This window comes from Aethalodelphis obliquidens, unplaced genomic scaffold (assembly GCF_003676395.1).
Source record: "Aethalodelphis obliquidens isolate GAN/ISIS:26980383/991018 unplaced genomic scaffold, ASM367639v1 scaffold33, whole genome shotgun sequence".
NCBI lineage: Eukaryota > Metazoa > Chordata > Mammalia > Artiodactyla > Delphinidae > Aethalodelphis > Aethalodelphis obliquidens.
The window spans coordinates 7,251,727-7,269,034 of record NW_020837977.1 but is presented as its reverse complement, the minus strand read 5'-3'; the positions used below and the strand labels follow the sequence as shown (position 1 = coordinate 7,269,034).

Below are 17,308 nucleotides of genomic sequence, written 5' to 3'. Positions count from 1 at the left end.
GAGGAACAAGGGAAACTTCAGGGCCCAGAAGGCATTCAAAGTGGGCCGCAAAGGATGGGCGAAATTTCTGCAGCTGATATGCAGAGATTGGGTAGATGATTTCAGGAGGAGAATGTGGCGTAGAAAAGTGGTCACCATGTAAATGAGGCCATCTAAGATGTGACCTAGGAAAGCAATAAGGGATAAAGCTAGAAAGAGAAATTCACAGAATATTGAGAATTTGTGTAATTTGTATGTAAGCATAAGCAGAGAGTCCCTGGAGGCCATTTAGTAAAGGTAGAATGACATCATATGTGAGTTGATCATTTTCTCATGCAAAGTTGCCTTTATTCCTCTTTAATGCAAATGAACCACCTGTGTGCCTTAGTAGTGATGCTACTAAGGGAAATCTGCACATGGCAGAGTGGAAAGTTCTCAGGCCTTGGAGCCAGGCAAGCGTAGGTTCCTATCTCAGCTGTCCTCGCTGAGCCTGTGGGCCATTTCTTTAAGCTCTGAGAACCTGCATTGTCTCATCTGTAAAATGGGAGTAATAACTAGCACCTTGACGTGGTGTCATGAGTGACAATTAAAAGGGGCCCCACCCTGGGCCTGGGACACAGAAGCCACTTCATAGATGCTAATTCTCATTGATCCTTTCTGTTAAGACAAACCATAAAAAACAGTTCTTTCCGGATTGGATCTTTCTTGACCTACAAAAAGTGCTGCTTCGTTTGGTTCAACTTAACGTTCGGGGAAAGCAGCTAGAGAAAGGACGAGTTGATACTTGTCCGTGGTGCCTTGACAAGTCTGTTGACTAGCTAAGACCCGCATTGATGAGGCTGTCACACCTGGCTATTCTAAAAACACAGAAGCAGCAGCCCGGGCTGTGTTATCTTTGCCAGGTGCAAAATGTGCTATAGGCTAGTGCTAGTTTGGAGAACACTCTTGGCCACAGAAGATGAAAATTCACACCGTGGGATGAGCGATCCAGCTTCTGTTTGCTGCTGAGCTTGGGGCTTCGTGCACCTAGAATGGGGAGATCCGCTGTGTCTCCTGCAGCCCTTAGAAGCCTTGAATTCGGGCATCTTTGTTGTAAATGTCTCCCCGGCTGCCGCTGGAGGAAAGGGCTGGAGAGAGTCCGTGTGCGTCTCTTGTCACTGTGAGTGACTGCCCAGGTTCACAGTTCAGTCCGCACACAAAAGGAGTGAGACAAATTGAAGGCAAGCTTTCCATTGTGGCGCTCCGAGCTCCTGAATGGCTGGTTTCCTTAGCGAGAACAACAGCAAGGCATTCAAGCAAAGGGGTGCAAGAAGTTAAGTGCTTTGCAGAGATATTCGGCAGGCCCTAGGAAAGCAGAACGAGAAGCTGCAGGCTCTCCCCTTTCGGCGGGGGGATTCAAGCCATGTGAGCGCACTCCTTGAGGTCACCTTCCTTGGTGGTCAAGCATTTTCCAGATGCCTTTCATCCGCCTTGGGTTAGAGCTATCTGACCCCCTCAGCCTGCAGCGAATGTATCAGGTTTCCATGGTGTTCGCCGTTCCAACAAAGGAAGGAAGCCAGTCCAATATTGCGGCTAGAGGTTATGCCAGCCGGCTAAGAATGAGAACAGATTACAGACGGACGGAAGACACTGTTTGATCAGACAGTGGCTCAGCCACTCCTGGCCTCTGAGAGTTCTGAGGGAGCCTCCGTCATGATAATCACCTATAATCACCGTTACCATAGAGCCCTTCACTATGGCTGCGACCCTACTGCACTTCCCAGTAAATTCTCTCCCCCGTATCCTCACAGTAATGCTCTAGCCTCATCCTCACCTAGCATCGCTTTTCTCTCCTGGCCTCAGTGATGTGATAATATGCACCTGTGGACAAAAGCCTTTATGAGAAAGGAGATTCCATTTATCTTCCTGATGATTCTATGAAGGGCTCAGACTTCCTGAATACTTTCCTACCAACTCTGCATGTATGAACTTAAAAATTTTTTTTGTTCCAATTCAACAGTTCTTTCTCTCCGTCCCTGGAAATGTGTATGACTGTACACACACATACACGCACACGCACACACACACACACACAGAGGTTCATGTGAAATCTAAAATTTCGGTAGAACAATCCACTAAGTTGCAGGAATTGTTCTGACAGTGGAGTTTGGGATGGACACGGCATGTCAAAGGAAAACTACGTCTGTGTAAGCCTCAGAACAGTTTTCGAAACACCTTTGTTATCTAAAGTTGGAAAGAAATGTCTTGCCTTAAAAAGAATGTGCACGTTCTCCCTCATTTCTTCCACAAATACATAAAAGGATATGCTTTCGAAGATGAGAGAGTTTTAAATCCCCCATAAACATTTGTGATTGGGGCAGAATTCATTGCTCCCTTTCCTATATTCCCACTCTCTTCTTCTCTCTATGTTTACTACATATCCCATTGCACTGGCTGTTTACCCAGATCCCCGAAGTGCAATCGCACAAGTCCAGGGGGCCGTATTCACACCCAGTATCACGTGAATGGTGCCCTGCTGCTAGGCAAGGTCGCTCTTTCCCAAAGGCAGGACCCCGCGGTCCATCTCTACCTCTCGTTGTCTGGTGAGCACAGCTCCTGTTGCTCTAGTTGTACAATACATTTTTGTTTAGCAAATGAGTAAACATATTAACCCCACCAACTAGCTGACATTAAGACACTATTTTAACTAGTATGAAAATAGTTGAACAATCAGTTTTATAAATTAAATGAGTACCTAGAGATAGTATAATTCCATAAATTTTTAGATTAAAAAAATGAATACCCAAAGTTTTTTTTTTTTTTTTAAAAAAATACCCAAATAGCTTTGCCCAGGTCACATAAGTAGATAGGGACAAAACTGGAGCCCAAACTCGACTCTCTTGGACCCTAGATCTTTCCACTACACCGGGCTTGTTCAGTACCCATCACAGTCACAATTAATAGGAGAAGAGTTCCCTACGTATGTCTTTGCACAATTAGAATTGGAGTTTGCAGCATCATTGGAAGACTCTTTAAATTAGTTTTATGATATGCCTTTTTATTTTAAAGTTTTATGATTTATCTCTAATCAAGATCATTTGGTATTATCCTGCATGTGTTCAAATATTACCCACCTAAAGACATTTGAACTCAAATGGGGAAGATCTCCAAGAAGTCAATTAAATTAAATAAGTTTAATTTTAGTGAAAGCTGAGATGGTGTGGCCTGGGAGATTAAGTCTAGAATTTCCAGTATAATGCTTTGAGTGTGTGCGTCTTAAATCTGTACAACTAACTTATTCTGGGAATCGAGACCTATTTCTCAGTGAGTGATTATCTTGCTACCAATAAGGGTATTAAGAGTTAGGATTTTTGTTGTCGTATGAGACTAAATAGCAAATGAAGAAAACATGTTCAAATACAAAACGCTCAAAATATATTTAATTTCTGTGGGGTGACAGCAAAGACCATCAGTGGTACAAATGAACTGCTAAGTTCTTTGCATTTTGCCGCGAATGGGTTTAATATATGACACATGCATTTCTTGAAACTATTTCTGTGCTAGTAAGAATTATTCTCCCTAAACAACCACCCATCAAATAGAAAGGGGACATGATTGATTTTCAGAATTCTTATCCCTGTTATGTCAATAAGCAATACGAGCAAGAAAACCAAAGCCCGGGGAGAATTGGCATTGATGGCAAAGGTTGAACTTACAAGGCCAGTAGTCTGAGCGATCTGCGAGCTCATACACTGAGCAATAACTCCAGACAAACAATGACTAGAGAAAAGCAATGTGCAGGGAAGCCTTGCTGGGCAAAGCTCACGTTTTTAAGTATTGGAATAATCTGTTGAGGGTTACAGGTACCTTCCTGAAAGTTAGGAGGTCTGGAGAGCATAGTTCTGGGCCAAACATGTATCTGAACAAACAGCAGACCAGGCACATGTGACTGTAACTCTGACAGATTTTCGTTTTTTGAGGGTTTTTTAAAAGAAAGCAACAGAAACTCAAAAACGACAAGTTGGTCCTTTGTCCTCTCCATTTTCAAGCAAACAGCCAGTGTTATCTACCTTCTGGAGGATGCCTCCAGTGTGCCCTGGAGGATCAGACTTGATTCTGTATTTGCAACAAACATAGACACATAGCAGCTGGTGGGAGGCGTCTGAATGGGAAACAGAAGCAGCTAATATTTTATTTTATTTATTTTTTATTTTATTTATTTTTTATTTATTTATTTTTGTCTGCGTTGAGTCTTCATTGCTGCCCGTGGGCTTTCTCTAGTTGCGGCCAGCGGGGCCTACTCTTTGTTGCGGTGCGCGGGTTACTCATCGTGGTGGCTTCTCTTGTTGTGGAGCACGGGCTCTAGGCGTGTGGGCTTCAGTAGTTGTAGCACACGGGCTCAGTAGTTGTAGCTCGCGGGCGCTAGAGCACAGGCTCAGTAGTCGTGGTGCACGGGCTTAGTTGCTCCGTGGCACGTGGGATCTTCTCGGACCAGCACTCGAACCCGTGTCCCCTGCATTGGCAGGCGGATTCTTAACCACTGCGCCACCAGGGAAGCCCGCAGCTAATATTTTAAATCAGGATGAAGGCTAATGATTTCAGGACTTAACTTTTTATAGAAAGAAATGTATGGATCAGTGCTTTTTTTTTTTTTTGCGGTATGCGGGCCTCTCACTGTTGTGGCCTCTCCCATTGCGGAGCACGGGCTCCGGATGCGCAGGCTCAGTGGCCATGGCTCACGGGCCTAGCTGCTCCGCGGCATGTGGGATCTTCCCGGACCGGGGCACAAACCCATGTCCCCTGCATCGGCAGGCGGACTCTCAACCACTGCGCCACCAGGGAAGCCCTGGATCTGTGCTTTTAATGATGGGGATTTTGAGGTGCTTGTTGGGGACGGCAGTTCAGTGTGACATCTTGGAGGGAGCAGGGGTCCCAGCACGTTCTTTCAGGACCACCTCCATACACTTTACTATGTCATTTGTAAAGTGGGAGTAAGATGCCCTGCCTTCTCCGGGCTGCTACAGCAAGCAGGTGAGCTGTGATGTGATAAGCTCTCTCCCAGCTACCTGTAAGTGTGGGTGTGATGTGGTCACAGCATTTGTCCTCTGGAGTCACTGACACCTCTTTGAAGCCTCACGAGAACTCTTTGAAATCCTTGCTCCCGTTATAGAGATGAGGAAACAGAGGCCTAGAGAAACAAGTTGCTCTAGATCACACACTAGTAAATAACAGGACTGGGATGAGAATTCAGGTCTGATTCCAAAACATTCTGGAACAATTGGATATGTGGTTTTCCACTGTTCCCTAAAACAGTTACTTGCTTCTCTGTGGCTCGTGGGCCAGCCAACAGCTCCAGGCTCTGTCTGAATAATTGTAAGTCAATTCTTAGGACGGCAAGCCTTCATTATCCCTGGGGGACAGAAGGCTGCATCTTCCAGGAATTTGGCAAACCCCAGCAGGAGGCAACCACAGGTCTTTGGCAAAAGATCACTTTTCAACAACACTGTCAGTTCCAGCGACCCCCAACCTTCCACCTGCAGGTCCCTGGACAGCTGCTGTTCTGTGGGAAGCAGTGGCAGCCTGTCTTCCTTTAAAAGGCAAATGCTTATCCCCCCTCCCCCCCTGCTGAGATCCCACCTGGGATCTCATCCCCATAGCAGGTGTGTGTGTGTGGGGGGGGTCATCTCCCACATCCAGAAATTAAGAAAAACAGGGGATGGGGGAAGGACAGCTTTGACAGCGGACCTGAACTCTCCCTTTTAATATAAGCCAGATTGAACATATGTCATTCTGTAAATCCGGGAGTCCAATTTGCTGCAACCTTCCCTGTTCCTCAAAGCGAGGTGGATGGAACCCTGCCAAGCACTTGAAGGTACACGGTGGAGGACATGACTAGCCCACTGTAAGCCTGCCTTTCGGTTCCCTATTGTAATTTTTAATTGTGTTGAGTTTTTGTGGTTTAAAAAAAATCGACTAGATTTATTTTAAAATTAAGGCAAACCAACATCAAAGGCAGTAAGAGGAGAGGGTGAGGTATTATGAAGAAACCCCATGTAATCTTTTATAGCCGTATTGTTTTTCAGGGCACGTATCAGTAAGTGGTGAGGGACCTTTTGTGACCAACTTGCTCTATTTCTCTGACCTCAAACTACCCCCATGGGTGAAAATCTCTTTCCGCCAGGATTTAGATGGCCCCTCTCTCCACCTCCTCTTCTGTCTCTTAATCTAATCCTGTTTGTAAGGCGACACGCTGTGTGAAGAATAAGAAACATGGGCTTAAGTCCCTTCCTACTGCCCAGGCCCCTGAGATACAAGAGTCAGATTTGGCCCGTGGTGCAATTTTAGATATGAAGAACGCTTTCAGGCCAAAAGTGGGACCATTTGGTTCATGACGTGTCTACTTGGTAAGGAGACGAAAGTTAATGTTGAAAGTTTCTCTTACAGAGAATGGCAAGTGATATCTGAAAGTTTGTTTTTTAATGCCATGAGATTTTTTTCAACCCATATCCTTTTATAGAATACATTTTTTTATTGGCTCATGTAGGAAACTCAGGTACGTCTTCTGTTCTGGGCACTTTAAAGTGATAGATAGATAGAGATAGAGAGATAAATATAGATAGAGGGGATAGAGATAGATGACAGATAGATATAGATAGATAATAGACAGACAGATATAGATAGATAATAGATAGATAGACAGACAGATTCGTTGTTCCTCAAAACAACTTTTTATTAGAGATGCTCTTATCCCCATTTACAGATGAGCAAATCGAGCTGCAGGTGCTTTTCCCACCCTACAAATCTGTCTCCTTAAAGGGGAGTTAACTTACACTTCTGAGTGTAACTTGTACACTTCTAGTGACAGTGTCTTCTGTGCTCTGTGTTATATTGGCATTTGAGCTGTGGCATTTCTGCTGGTTAACCCGCATCCTTACAGATCATCAGGGTAACTTTTTACACCAGGAAGACCAATGGTACCAAAACAGCATTTTCAAATATTAAAAGAGAGGTGCTGCAAATCCACTGGCAGAAGAAAATGTATAGTCACAGGTGGCATTTATAGAGCCCTGTGTTCATGGAAACACCCCTGTGTACACTCATGCATCTCAGAAACTCCAAGTTCCCCCATGCGAAATTCCCTCCATGACGGAACCACTGGAACACGGTCGAGGCTCCTGGACTCACCAGGCTCACAGCGACTGATTGTTTCCCTAGTTTTATAATAAATGATGCCACAGGGTCACCTTCAGTCGTCATTATCCACCATCTTTCACTGATAGGATCCTCCCCAGAACAGAGACTGGTAATGAAATTTCTCGATCAACATAGACTGTTGCTTATTCTGTGAGACGGGCTCTTTGCACAGTTGTGGTTCATATGAAGAGCAATCTCAGATGCAGGAAACTCCCCTCCTTCTACTTTCTTTTCATTTTTTTAAAGTGAATGGGCTTTGGAACCAAGTCCTCGTTCTATTACCCGCTAATTTTATTAACCTGAGAAAGTTATTTATCTTTGCTAAGCCTTAGTTTTCTCGGCTGTAAAGTAGGAATGATAAACCTATATCCCAGAAGAACTGAGCTAATTAAATGAATTGATGTGAATAAAACACTTAGCACGATACCTGACACGTGGTAAATACTCGCTAAGTTTTTAATATTTATTAAATGTTTAATAAAACATTTATTAAATGTTTAATAAAACATGAAATATTTATTTAATGTTTAATATTAAACAACGCTTATATGCTTATCAGCTAAGGAAAAGGTTCAAGTACATTATAGTGTGGCGGAGAGGTCAAATGAAAAACAAACATTTCTCACTGTGAGAATTGTTCTAGCATAGATATGTTCTTTGGGAGTGTGAGGTAGCAGCATCTAATGGTCCAGGGAGCTGGGGAATACTTCAAAGAGAAGGTGACGTGCTTTGTGCGGCCCCAGAGGAAAGTATGGACACCTCTTGGATCTCTGCAATAGATTAAATATAGGCTTGAACCACCTGTCCTAGAACAACAGAACCCACTTCCCTATAGTTAACAAAAAATTATGCCCTGCATCTATATTGATTTGTCTATAATGAATAGCTCTATTGGTAAGCATGTCAATTGCCGTAGACTTGGTTATAATTCCAGAAAATCCAATTAAATTAATGGTATCTTGGGCTTCCCTGGTGGCGCAGTGGTTGAGAGTCCACCTGCCGATGCAGGGGACGCGGGTTCGTGCCCCGGTCCGGGAAGATCCCACGTGCCGCGGAGTGCCTAGGCCTGTGAGCCATGGCCGCTGAGCCTGCGCGTCCAGAGCCTGTGCTCTGCAACGGGAGAGGCCACAACAGTGAGAGGCCCGCGTACCACACAAAAAATAATAATAATAAATAAAAATTAATTAATTAATGGTATCTATATACAAGGTTAGGAATGAGAAAAATTCATAGAGACTAGATATGTAGGTAATCCATAAAATACCCTAGTAAATTCAAGAGAAGAAAATGTATTGAAATTTTGATTCCTCATCATTGCACATAATGTATTAGTGACTATATTTCATAGCCTAATTAGCAATACAATTTTTCGAGTTAATATCACCATGAGAACATTCTCTTCTACATTACTGAGTTTTATCTGTAGATTTGTAACATGACCACAATCATGTTGACGTGTTTTTACACATTTTAGTCAAAGGACCCAAAGGAACTTGCACTAATTAGATTTTTAGCTGCCAGTCTTGGTCTTCTAAGTTTGAATCCATATAGGTTTTCAGAGGGCTTGTGCTGTTTGGGGTGGTGCGGACTTCAGATCTCTATATAAACACAGAGAGATGTATGGGAGAAAAAAATCCTTTAGCAGTGTCTAAATTATCTTTCCTAAATTGTTATTGTTATTTCACAGCCTTTAACTTGAGATATGTCTCTAAATGGCTAAAAAGCGTATATAGTAAGACTCCTTTCTGGATATTTGCAGAACTCCTAGTTATAATTATGCACCAAATATGGACAAACACTGGATAATGCAGTACACGGGACCCATGCTGCCCATCCACATGGAATTCACAAACGTTCTACATCGCAAACGGCTTCAGACTTTGATGTCAGTGGATGACTCTGTGGAAAGGGTAAGCACACGAACTTGCCTCAGTGACAGGTTTTGGTCCAGCTCCCCTTACGTAGACCCATTCTTGCCCATCCTGTTTTTGTAGTTGTCGTTTTTCATTTTAAGAGAGAGAGTGTGTGTGTATTCAGCTAATTCATCATTGCTCCCTTATCTTGTCCCCTTTCTATTACCTCTCCATGCTTGGCTCTTGTGGAGCCAGTAGCAGAGAGGAGATACAAATCAAGACATCATAGATCAAGGGCTAGAGCCGCAAGTACCTTCAGGAATTAAGCAAATAATGTAAGTAGCTAAATCAGATCCAGTATAAGGCAATAGGGAATGGTGGGGCTTGTGGTGAACTTGAAACTAAATGCCCCTATCTAAAACAAGGAGCAACTACTCAACTTCAACTAATTTCTGTTGTGTAAGAATGTGGATCCAGTATCAAGTCCTCTGACTTCTAAAAGAAGCCAGAAATACAAATATTTTCTTTGAAATTTCCTGAATTTTAAAACATAAGCCAAACAAGACATGCCTGAAGGCTGGATCTAGCTGGATCAGGCTCAGAAATAGCCTGTTTTTAACCCTTGATAACTAGATATGAGTGATGATAGTCAAATTTGCTTTTAAATGGATTTTTCAAAGTAAAACCTTAAAGTTTGGTGGTGGAGGTTGTTTTGTGGGGGTTTTTTTTCCAAATAGGCAAACAAAACCTTTAAATAAAACGTACCAGACTCACAAAAGTTACATATTACACAAAATCCACTGTGTTATTAGACTTTTTCCCTCCAGGATTGCAGGCAACTGGAAAATGTGGGTAATGTACATGTTTGTTGGCCTTATTAAAGCAACTCTTGCCTTCTAAAAATAGTGGGAAAAAGGTTTGGGTGAAATCATGGCAGCACTGTTGTCATCTTACGCCATCACAATTGCTTCTGACTGGTGTCTGTGCTGTGTTTCAGCTGTATAATATGCTTGTGGAAACGGGGGAGCTGGAGAACACTTACATCATCTACACTGCCGACCACGGTTACCATATCGGGCAGTTTGGACTGGTCAAGGGGAAATCCATGCCATATGACTTTGATATCCGTGTGCCTTTCTTTATTCGTGGTCCAAGTGTAGAACCAGGATCGATGTACGTATTTCTCTGTTTCCAACATTCAGCTGTCATAGCTCGTGTACGTCTGAGATAATTCAATTACCAATCTCAGGCTCTGGTTTCCTTTCATCCAAACAAAAAGGGTGCATGTAGGTTGGTAATTCAGAAGACAAAAACCTCCTCCCTGCTCCACCCCTCCCCCACTTCTGCCACATGTTAAATTAACTAAAGTATACTCTTTCAAGAGAAGGGAAAAATAACTGTATCAGTGATTCATTCTCTCAAATTTACCAGAATGCATGAGGCTGTGTGCACAGACACAGAATGTGATTTTTAGGAACATTATCCTTACCTTCTTTGAAACTTTTTTTAAAAATAACCAGTCCTTCCTCTTGTTTTGTTGTTGTTTTTTTTTTTTGCGGTACGCGGGCCTCTCACTGCTGTGGCCTCTCCCGTTGCGGAGCACAGGCTCCGGACGCGCAGGCTCAGCGGCCATGGCTCACGGGCCCAGCCGCTCCGCGGCATGTAGGGATCTTCCCGGACCGGGGCACGAACCCGCGTCCCCTACATCGGCAGGCGGACTCTAAACCACTGCGCCACCAGGGAAGCCCTTGTTTTTTATTTTTTAATTATTACTAAAGAATTTTTTAAAGAAAATTAAATTTTAAGAACTTTAAATAAAGTTTAAATAAATTTAAATAAATTTTAAGAAAAGAAGCCTGAAGGACTGGAATTCCATTTCTGTCACCTTAAGCAAGTCTCTGCATCCCTCTGTATCTAGATATTCCCATCGTAAAATGGGTTTCATTTGCCCTACCGATCAAAATGTTTTGTGTAACTGTTAGTAGAGATATAGCAGGTGCTGCCCGTTAAAAAGCATCTGTGAAAAACTTCTGATATTATTATGGAAGCAATAGGCAATATTCAAATGGAGGCAACTCAACCACTTAAATAAATGTGTTTTTAATCATTAAAAAAATGTTTTGTGTAAAATGAGATCATGTACATGAAACAATATTGGAAAGAGTGAAAGAAAAGAGTGCAAGTAGAATTCAAAAGCTGGAATGATCCTTAAAGACCATCCAGCCTGGACCCCTGATTTCACAATGAAGACGCTCAACAGACAGGGTACGTGCCTCTCTCAGAGTCCCCGATCGTGGAGGTGGCAGCCTTGGGCCCAGATCCCAGATATTCTGAGTCTCATCTACGAGTCTCGTCCGCTGCTGCATTCCACTGCATCCTGGGGACGAGGGGATGGCAGTAAGAAGGACTTCTTTGGAGAATGTTATCCTGTCTCTCCAGATCATTGGAAACCCCTGGGGAAGTGTCAGATCTAGAGTGACAAGGCTTTATGTTTGCAAGACTAGGAAGCATGGATTGAATTCAAGTATAAAAACCTTGTGTCCTTTTTCAGAAGGTTGATTTCGGAGCCCTAGTTCAACAGAGGAGTGGTGGACTATTGGGTTTCAGAAGAAAATACACAGCTTACAAAAACCAAATATCAGGCCACAATTTGTCGGTCAGTGTGGCCAGAGTTCCGGGGTGCAGGCATCTCTCCAGCCCTGTGACAGCCAGTTCATCTTTCTCTTGGCCCTGGTTGCTGACCACTCAGGCACCTCCCAGATGCAGCCACCGTCCCTTGGGGACCAGATGAGAGGCTGAGAAGCAGTGAAGGCCAGGGAGTCCTGGGATGGAGAAAACAGCCCTGGTGGCACCCTCCACTGGTGCTGGGTCTGGGGCGTGACCATCTGTCCCTTTGCAGAGTCCCACAGATTGTTCTAAACATTGACCTGGCCCCTACCATCCTGGACATTGCTGGGCTCGACGCACCTCCTGACATAGACGGCAAGTCTGTCCTCAAACTCCTGGACCAGGAAAAGCCAGGTAACAGGTGCGTCAGTTTTCTTCCTCTGAGCCAGCCCTGAGCACATTGGCTCCCAGAGCTGGGCAGCAGCTAGCAGAAGTAGAGGCAAAATACCCTTTGCACCTGAGGATCACCCTTGTGAATAGCGTATTAATGGAGATGCAGTCCTGGTGTCCTGGTCTGGGGAAGTGAGAGGTGTTGCTTTAAATAAACTGTTAGCACAGATCCGTTTGGAAAAACGTCCAAATGCCAACAGTAAATATTATTATTTTGCTTTCAGGTTTCGAACAAACAAGAAGGCCAAAATTTGGCGTGATACATTCCTCGTGGAAAGAGGGTAATTATTGGTTCCTAGGGTGCTTCTGGGCACCAGTCCTAGTGGCAGCTCTCCCTGCTGGGAATGTTTTTCCCCTTATTTTGGTTTACTAAGCGTGCAGATTTCGTAAACTTAGTCATAAGACTGAACATTTGCGACTCATCCTTCCCTGGCCAGCAGAGTAAGGATTGTTGCATCAGAATTGCAAAGATGGGACCACAGCCCTTACGTGGCTCTGGATTGACAGTTGCATTTCTCCACCTCGCTTCCTAATTGGACCAGTCAATTGACTTTCTCAACCTTCTTTCCCATCTTCTGCCTGACACCCTTTTCCTTCTTTTCCTTATGTGCCTTTACTAGTTTTGACTAGACAAATATATGAGATTGTAACTGTTCCTGAGTCACTTCTGGGTTTGCCCTTTTGATTTATAATGCCCAGGGTCTTTGTTTTCCTCCATACTTACACTGAGAGGGAGAAAAGCATTTCTATCATTGCTTTTTAACAAGAAAAGAACTTTGAGCCTGGAAAGCTAAACGTTTCTGCCCATAGTTTTGAAATGAATGATTTTGGAGGAAATGACTCTTCCTCCCCTGACCTCTCGTCCTCATAGTTCCCAGCTGGTAATTTTTTGCAAAGGACTCGTGAAATGTGGGGTTCCTGTGGTTTTACCCTTGATACCAATTTCTTGCTGCCTGGAGAACGTGGAGTCATGTGACAGGGAAGGAAAAAGAACAGGCAGGTCTCAGCGCAGGTCATTTCAGATCCCTTCTCACAGAAGAAGCTTTTCCCTTTCTGTCAAAGGAAATTGCTACGTAAGAAGGAAGAATCCAACAAGAATATCCAACAGTCCAATCACTTGCCCAAATATGAGAGGGTCAAAGAACTGTGCCAGCAGGCCAGGTACCAGACAGCCTGTGAACAACCTGGGCAGGTGAGTGACACAGCTTTTCTGCACCATGACTCACGTGCTTCTCTAATTCTAACGTAAAATATTTTCAACATGTCAAATAATGTACATTTATGTATAAAGAATTTCTCCATAGCCGTCATGGAGTGCCCACTGTGACATCTTTCCCGTGACTGAGCAGTGTCTAACTGGCCCAAGCTGGGCCTTCTCATCACTGCTTGGGCTTCCTCCAACTAAAACAGATGGTGCTGGGCTTCCCTGGTGGCGCAGTGGTTGAGAGTCCGCCTGCCGATGCAGGGGACCGCGGGTTCGCGTCCCGGTCCGGGAAGATCCCACATGCCGTGGAGCGGCTGGGCCCGTGAGCCATGGCAAGGTTGAAGAATGAATAGGGAAGCCATATTCTGTTTGATTATTGTTTCTACCTGTGCTCACAAAATTTCTGACATCAAATATTTCATTAGAATAAATCCTCTTCGTTAATAGAAATATTACCAGGGAGTTCAGGGCTACCCAGAACACCAACTATTACCAATAAGAACTAAAGAATGACCGTGTGATGAATCAACACAGATCTGTTTTTAAGGAAAGTGAGAACATAGGAACACAAGTTACTCTAAGCACTCTTGATGGAAATCTATGCTAGCTGGGAGAAATACACTATGTCATGATGAGAGGGACTGAATTTCTGCCTAAGTCATTGCAATTTAGAACAAAATTGGAGGAAAGAGAAACATAACATTTATCAAGCATTTGTCTTATGCAAGACACCGCACCCAGAGTTTTATACACATTAGCTCAATTTAATCTTCACATCCGTTGAGTGAAGAAGGCGTAGACATCCTCATTTTACAACCTGGGGACCCATAAGTTTTCTGATTAAAACTCTGGTCTCTTGCTGCTTTCCAAGGTAAATTTCATTAATAAGGTGAAGAGAAGTTCAATTCTTCTGTGAGTCTTTTTTTTTTTTTTTAATTTATCTGACCTCTAAATAACCACACAACTACCCAACATCAATCCAAGGTATCAGACACAGGAAATAAATAGCCCCGTTATTATGAAAATGGCCTCACTCATTATACTCATTTATACGGCATCTAGCGTATTGAATAGATGTTCATAATGAACTACCTGACCCTCATATGCTCTGAATTTCCTCATGCCTTTTCATACACAGGAATCCCTTTGAAGTGGAAAGAGGTGAGGAGGGAGGTCTCTTGAAGGAAGGGATAAAACCAGGCCTTCATGGCACTCTGGTAAGTCAGTTTTCAAGTGCTTAGTGGAGAAGCTTAGACCTATTCATTATACTTCAATTTGAAGTCTTCAAATCCTTCTTATGGAAGCTCTAAGTATTATTATGATTAAACTCTCAGAATTGTTTTGTAGCTCTAAAATGATTTTTATGAGCCAGCCTCAATAGACTAACTTTACTTCTATTCAGGAGTTGGAAATATTCAGTGTTAAATATATCTCATGCACATTGGTGATCTTACTATTTCAGCCCTTTAAGTGGCGAGACTTATAACCCTTTGAGAATAAGATACATGGCCTACCTTTCAGTATACAGTTTTGCAAACCTATCCATATGGCTTGCGCTGAAGTTTTCCTATATGTCCTCAAGGACAAATGCAGGATAAACTAGATTATTGGCACAAGCTCTTCACTCATGTGCTGAATGCCAACTATGTTAAAAACTTCACTTTGCTTTTTTATATTAATAGTTTTCTAAACTCGCTTTGCCCCCATGAAATACTTTAATATTTGGCTCCCTGGAATTTTCCTCTGCTGCTTTATTTCTATGTTAATCAGTCTGAATTTGGATTCTATCACATAAATATATGAGAACTTCTCAAAGAGCAATCTCTTTGAGGAGTGCCTGAATTAATGGAGCAAAGAATTAGACTCTTCCCAATGGTGATTTCTTTCTATAGGTGGCGCTCAAACCATAGCTTTAGAATCTGAGAACTGAGAAAATTTTGAGCCTCTTCAAGGCAGTTATTAAATCTGTAGGTCTAACCTGACATAGCTGTATTCTATAAATCTTTATATGTTGGCCTTTTGCTCTTTTATCTGGCTCCACTTTGAAGATTATCTTTTTAGTTACAATATCACTGACTTTTAGAAGAAAAGAAAAAAAGTCCAGAGTAATGAGATTGTTCAGGAACAAGGCGACAGCTAAGACTAGAGCTAACCTGCTTGGGTTTCCTTCCCTTGACATGGGTTTCACACATGGCTTGTGCCCTGCTTCCCTTCCTCTAACCAAAGTGAACGGCCTTCCTTCAAAGGCAGCACCATCATTTTTTGGTTTGACCCTCTATGTGGTGCAGAGGAAAAATCAGGACCATTAGCCCCATTCCCTTCACTCCTCCTCCCCAAAGAAACAGTGCACCTCCCCTCACCAGACCCCCGTGCCTTGTCACCGATGGATGGTTTGGGGTCAACGTGGCTGCAGGAAGTGGAGTAAATAGGAAAGAAGAATGTGAAGTTCAAAGGTTTGGCTTAGAATATTGACATCCACTACCTTTCGGTTGCGTGTTCTTGGACAAAAAGCTTAATTTCTCCTGAGTCTTGGGTTTTCTAGCTCAAGGAAGAAACTTGATCTCTGTCTTTGGAGGAGGAAGTGATATTATATATGTAAAGCGCTAGATGAGCTCTAAAGCATGTGCAAGTATTGGATGTTGGGTGTTACTATTGTTCCAGGCCATCTTACCTGTTGTTTTCATTCCTGTGAAGCTAACAGACAGTTAAAATGGGCCAGGATCCCAGACAGTTGGCATCACTTCACCACGTGAACAAAGCAACCAGCAGGGACTAATTAAGACAGCAGGGACATATGCGTTTGCATTACTTCCATGTTACTGAATTAATACGAGGCTGAATGTGAATTCCCACCACCCTCTCAGCTGGCGTTGCACCCCCAAGCGTATTTACGTACACACTATGCACACACACACACACACACACACGCATGTATGCACACATGCACCCACTCATGTACAAACTCAACTTCTGTCTGAAGACTTTGGCTCAACAGAGAACAGAGATCAGTGACGCTCAGTTCTGTCTGCACATTAGAATCACCTGGGGAGCTTTCGCAAACACTGACGTACAGCCTCGCTGCAGACCAGTCAGATGAACATGTCTGCAGGTGAGGCCAAGGCATCTGTATTTTTTAACAAAGTTACAAACCACAGACCTGGAATCTGAGAATGTCAAAGTTGGAGGGAGGCTTAGAAGTCTTCTAGTCGAATGATATTCTTTTCCTAATAAGGAAATTTAGATCCAGAAAACTTAAGCCACAAACCCAGTGTCAAAACCTGCATCTCTTCACTTCATGTTCAATCTTTTCTTCCCCAGAACATGCTACCTCTGCAAAAATAGAAGACAGTAGATTCTTCTCTTTGAAATTGTGAATGGCATTTGCTACCCTGAAGCCCCCACAGCATCTTGGGTAGCAGTTCTCAACCATGACCTCACATTAGAATCACTTAGGCGGCTTTGGAAATGCCCATGTTCGAATCCCAACCCAGACACATTAGATCAGAATCTCTGAGGATGGGACCCAGGTGGCAGTGTTTTTTTTTTCAAGCTCTCGGATGATTCCTATGAGCAGGCAAGATGGAGAACCATTCATGTTGGGTGAGCATGATTGGGTTGTCTTTCCTCTTCCAGGTACAGATATTGACTCCTTAAATAGGAGTTACATAAATGAGAAATTCCTGGGCATTCCATTTTGAAGTACATTTTATATACTCTCTGTCATTTAAGAGGAAAAAGCAACTTGTTTTCTTTTTATAAAGCAAATGTCATATCCTTTTGTAAAGTTGTTGAATTCCAGCATCTTTGTCATTTAGTTTGCCTTTCTACTATGGTATCCGTACAGAATAAAAAATCTGTTGAAATTCTAAAAGGACCCCAGCATCAAGCAAAGTAAGTTAGAATGTAGCACATTGAGTGTAAGCTGGTTTAGGTCCAGGATCTCTGTCGTCATCCTGAAATTACCCCTCTGACCAGAGATCCCTGAGACCCTTTGTGACCAGCTACAGAGCAGGAATAAAAAGACATTTGCCAGTAAGTTCTG

General features: G+C 43.1%; 1 protein-coding gene across 4 annotated transcripts in view; it reads left to right on the top strand.

Moving 5' to 3' along the window:
* The window catches only part of SULF1 (sulfatase 1), a 161,388-nt gene that overhangs the window by 117,669 nt on the left and 26,411 nt on the right, over positions 1 to 17,308 (top strand). For 3 of the 4 annotated variants that reach the window (XM_027127941.1, XM_027127942.1, XM_027127945.1), the window contains 5 exons: positions 8,912 to 9,062; positions 10,003 to 10,178; positions 11,905 to 12,033; positions 12,287 to 12,343; positions 13,125 to 13,254. In XM_027127941.1, coding sequence (XP_026983742.1) covers positions 8,912 to 9,062; positions 10,003 to 10,178; positions 11,905 to 12,033; positions 12,287 to 12,343; positions 13,125 to 13,254 — 643 coding nt within the window. The remainder of the gene's footprint in view (positions 1 to 8,911; positions 9,063 to 10,002; positions 10,179 to 11,904; positions 12,034 to 12,286; positions 12,344 to 13,124; positions 13,255 to 17,308) is intronic. The other variant, XM_027127944.1, reaches the window with a different exon arrangement.